Raw genomic sequence first — 2,484 nt, 5'->3', positions numbered from 1 at the left:
GGATAGCTTAAAACCTGCACACAAAGCCTCCTTTCGATTCTCGTCCACAAGGCCTTGCTGTCCATTTACTCTATACTACTGCTACTCAGTCTGCCCATCCATTATATCACTCTCTCCATCCATCCAATCCACCAATCCAACCGTTCCACAAGCCAAACCAACCTACCACTTCCTTGGGCCTGGCTACTCTCCTCCCAAACGCCTCCCTCACCTTGTCTTGTCACCTTGTCTCGTTCCGCCTCGCTCGCTCGCTCCCATTCCTTCCTCTGTTGGACGTCTGATTGTGCGTGGTTGCGAATCACCGGCCAGAGTGGAGAGAACCAGCAGCGATCAGGAGCCCCGTCGACTGCATTCCTGAGCATCGCATTGAAGTTCCAGTCTTTTTCAGCTCTGACGCAAGCTTGCTCGAGTCCTTGAACACAAGGGGGAATACCCGAGCACCCCTCTGCGCCTTGCCTTCCAGGTGTCGGTCACATCACAGACTATCGGTCTCGCGCCCGCTCTCCGGGTGCCCACTGGCCCTGCCTCCCGGAAAGAAAGGAGAGAGAGAGAGACACACAGAGAGAGCAAGCAAGCGGGAAGAGGAAAAAAAGGGGGGGATTCAACGTGACCGCCAGAAACGAGAAGAAACGATTCATACCGACACCGACACCGACCCACCATGGCCATGGAAACTTCTTCGAGCTTTACGGCTCGGAGACAAGCGACCCAGGCTCTGCCGCCTTTCCATCTGCCATCGTCCCAAGATATACCCAGTATGAGTAGAAATCTTCATCAATACCCCTTTAATTATCACAATCAGCCTCTTCAATCACCATCAACGTGGCAGGCCCCGGCGATGATCACGCCGTCGGCTCCGCCATCCTCCTCCTCCGCCACCTCAAATACCCAACACTCTCCCAATACCGCCAGCTCTGGTCTAACATCGCCTTCAGGAGTGCCAGGTGAAGGATTAAGCCCGCTCTCCTCCGGCGTCAACACTACGAGCTCGCAAAGTTCCTACTACCCGTCGGGCGTCCACGGGTCATGGCCGACTCCGTCAACGTCCTACCAGCTCAGCTCTGGCAACCCCCAAGCCCTCAATCAGCCGTCACAGTACGCATCCCGAGCAAGTACCTACGAGCAGCAATCCCCAATGTCCTATTCTCGTACTTCGCAGTCTCCCGCGACTGGGGGTGAGGGTCTGCCTGCGCCGCCCTACGGACAGCACCAATCCTTCCAGTCGGGCTACTCTACGGGAGGAACGGGCTCTACTCCAGTCAGTTTGCCTTCCCAAGGCCCCCCAACGCCCCAGGCTGGGATTCTAGGATCCCATGCCGCAGTCTCGACGCAGCCACCCACGCCCGGCGCTGTCCCTTCACACGTTGACTCGTATACGCAGTCCCGGCCACCAGTGACGCCCAGCAGCTACTACTCGACGTCTTCCGCCTCCCAACAGTCCCCCTTTCCCAGCTTCCAACAACACACGTCTCCCAACGCCCACTCCCCGACGACATCAGGCGGCCCCGGTAGGGGTCTTGCTTCTCTGCAACACCCTTCGGCCATGGCCCCTCCCAACTCGTACCGCTACGGGTATCATGTTCCGTCAATGGGAGGACCTATCATGTCGAACCTCACTTCACCTGGTCACCAAATGTCGCTTGTTCCGGGGATGGGCGTTCCCGGCGGGTACGGAGCCCATCATCTCGGCACATCGATGTACGGCCACGGCCACGGCGGACAGCCGAACCCTCAGACGGAGCGGCCCTTTAAGTGCGACCAGTGCCCTCAATCCTTCAACCGGAACCATGACTTGAAGAGACACAAGCGGATCCACCTCGCTGTGAAGCCCTTTCCTTGCAACTTTTGTGACAAGAGCTTTTCTCGTAAGGACGCTCTGAAGGTGTGTATGCCCCCGAGCCTTCCGCAACACCAAAGGCCCTCAAAGTCTTTGGGTCAGTGAAGAAGAACAACTTGCTAACTTTTGCCGCAGCGACACCGACTTGTTAAAGGCTGCGGTAACAAGGACGGAGACAACCAGAACGACAACGGCCGTCGCTCTCCGCAAGAGCATTCCGACGATGGCACGCCGCCGCTAAAGCGGGATTGAGGGAGTCCAGCATTGACTCACAAGGCCTTGACAGCAACGTCACAGTCTCGGTCGAATCTATCGACCACTGCCATCTGCTAACTGGTGGAGTGAAGCCACTGCAAGGGTCGTTCATCGTGATTTGAGGTCCAGGCCCCCCGAAATCTTGTGGAGAATCCCTCAATCACCACATTAGGAGCAGGGACGCATTCGGTAGAACTTCGACAATCGCACGCCCGTAGGGTACCTGCCCTGCAGGGAGGGCACTCGTGCGAATCATTTCTTGGCTTCATCGAACAGTGCCCGACTCGGAGTTTTCAAAGAAACTTCCTAATTCTCTCTTCATTTCTTTTTATAACTTGACCACGGACTTCGTCATCTTCGATTCTCTCCGCACACCTGGCCATACACGATTA

The 2,484-nt window shown here is 56.6% G+C and overlaps 1 protein-coding gene across 1 annotated transcript; it reads left to right on the top strand.

Moving 5' to 3' along the window:
• Positions 1–661: 661 nt before the first annotated feature.
• CH63R_07552 (C2H2 finger domain-containing protein) lies at positions 662–2,089 on the top strand (the record flags this gene model as incomplete). Its single annotated transcript, XM_018302527.1, has 4 exons — positions 662–755; positions 803–944; positions 997–1,882; positions 1,973–2,089. 4 exons carry the CDS (start codon positions 662–664, stop codon positions 2,087–2,089), a joined length of 1,239 nt encoding a protein of 412 aa, XP_018157305.1.
• Positions 2,090–2,484: the final 395 nt, after the last annotated feature.

Source organism: Colletotrichum higginsianum, chromosome 5 (genome assembly GCF_001672515.1).
Source record: "Colletotrichum higginsianum IMI 349063 chromosome 5, whole genome shotgun sequence".
NCBI classification, from domain to species: domain Eukaryota; kingdom Fungi; phylum Ascomycota; class Sordariomycetes; order Glomerellales; family Glomerellaceae; genus Colletotrichum; species Colletotrichum higginsianum.
This window is presented reverse-complemented; position numbering and strand designations above follow the sequence as displayed.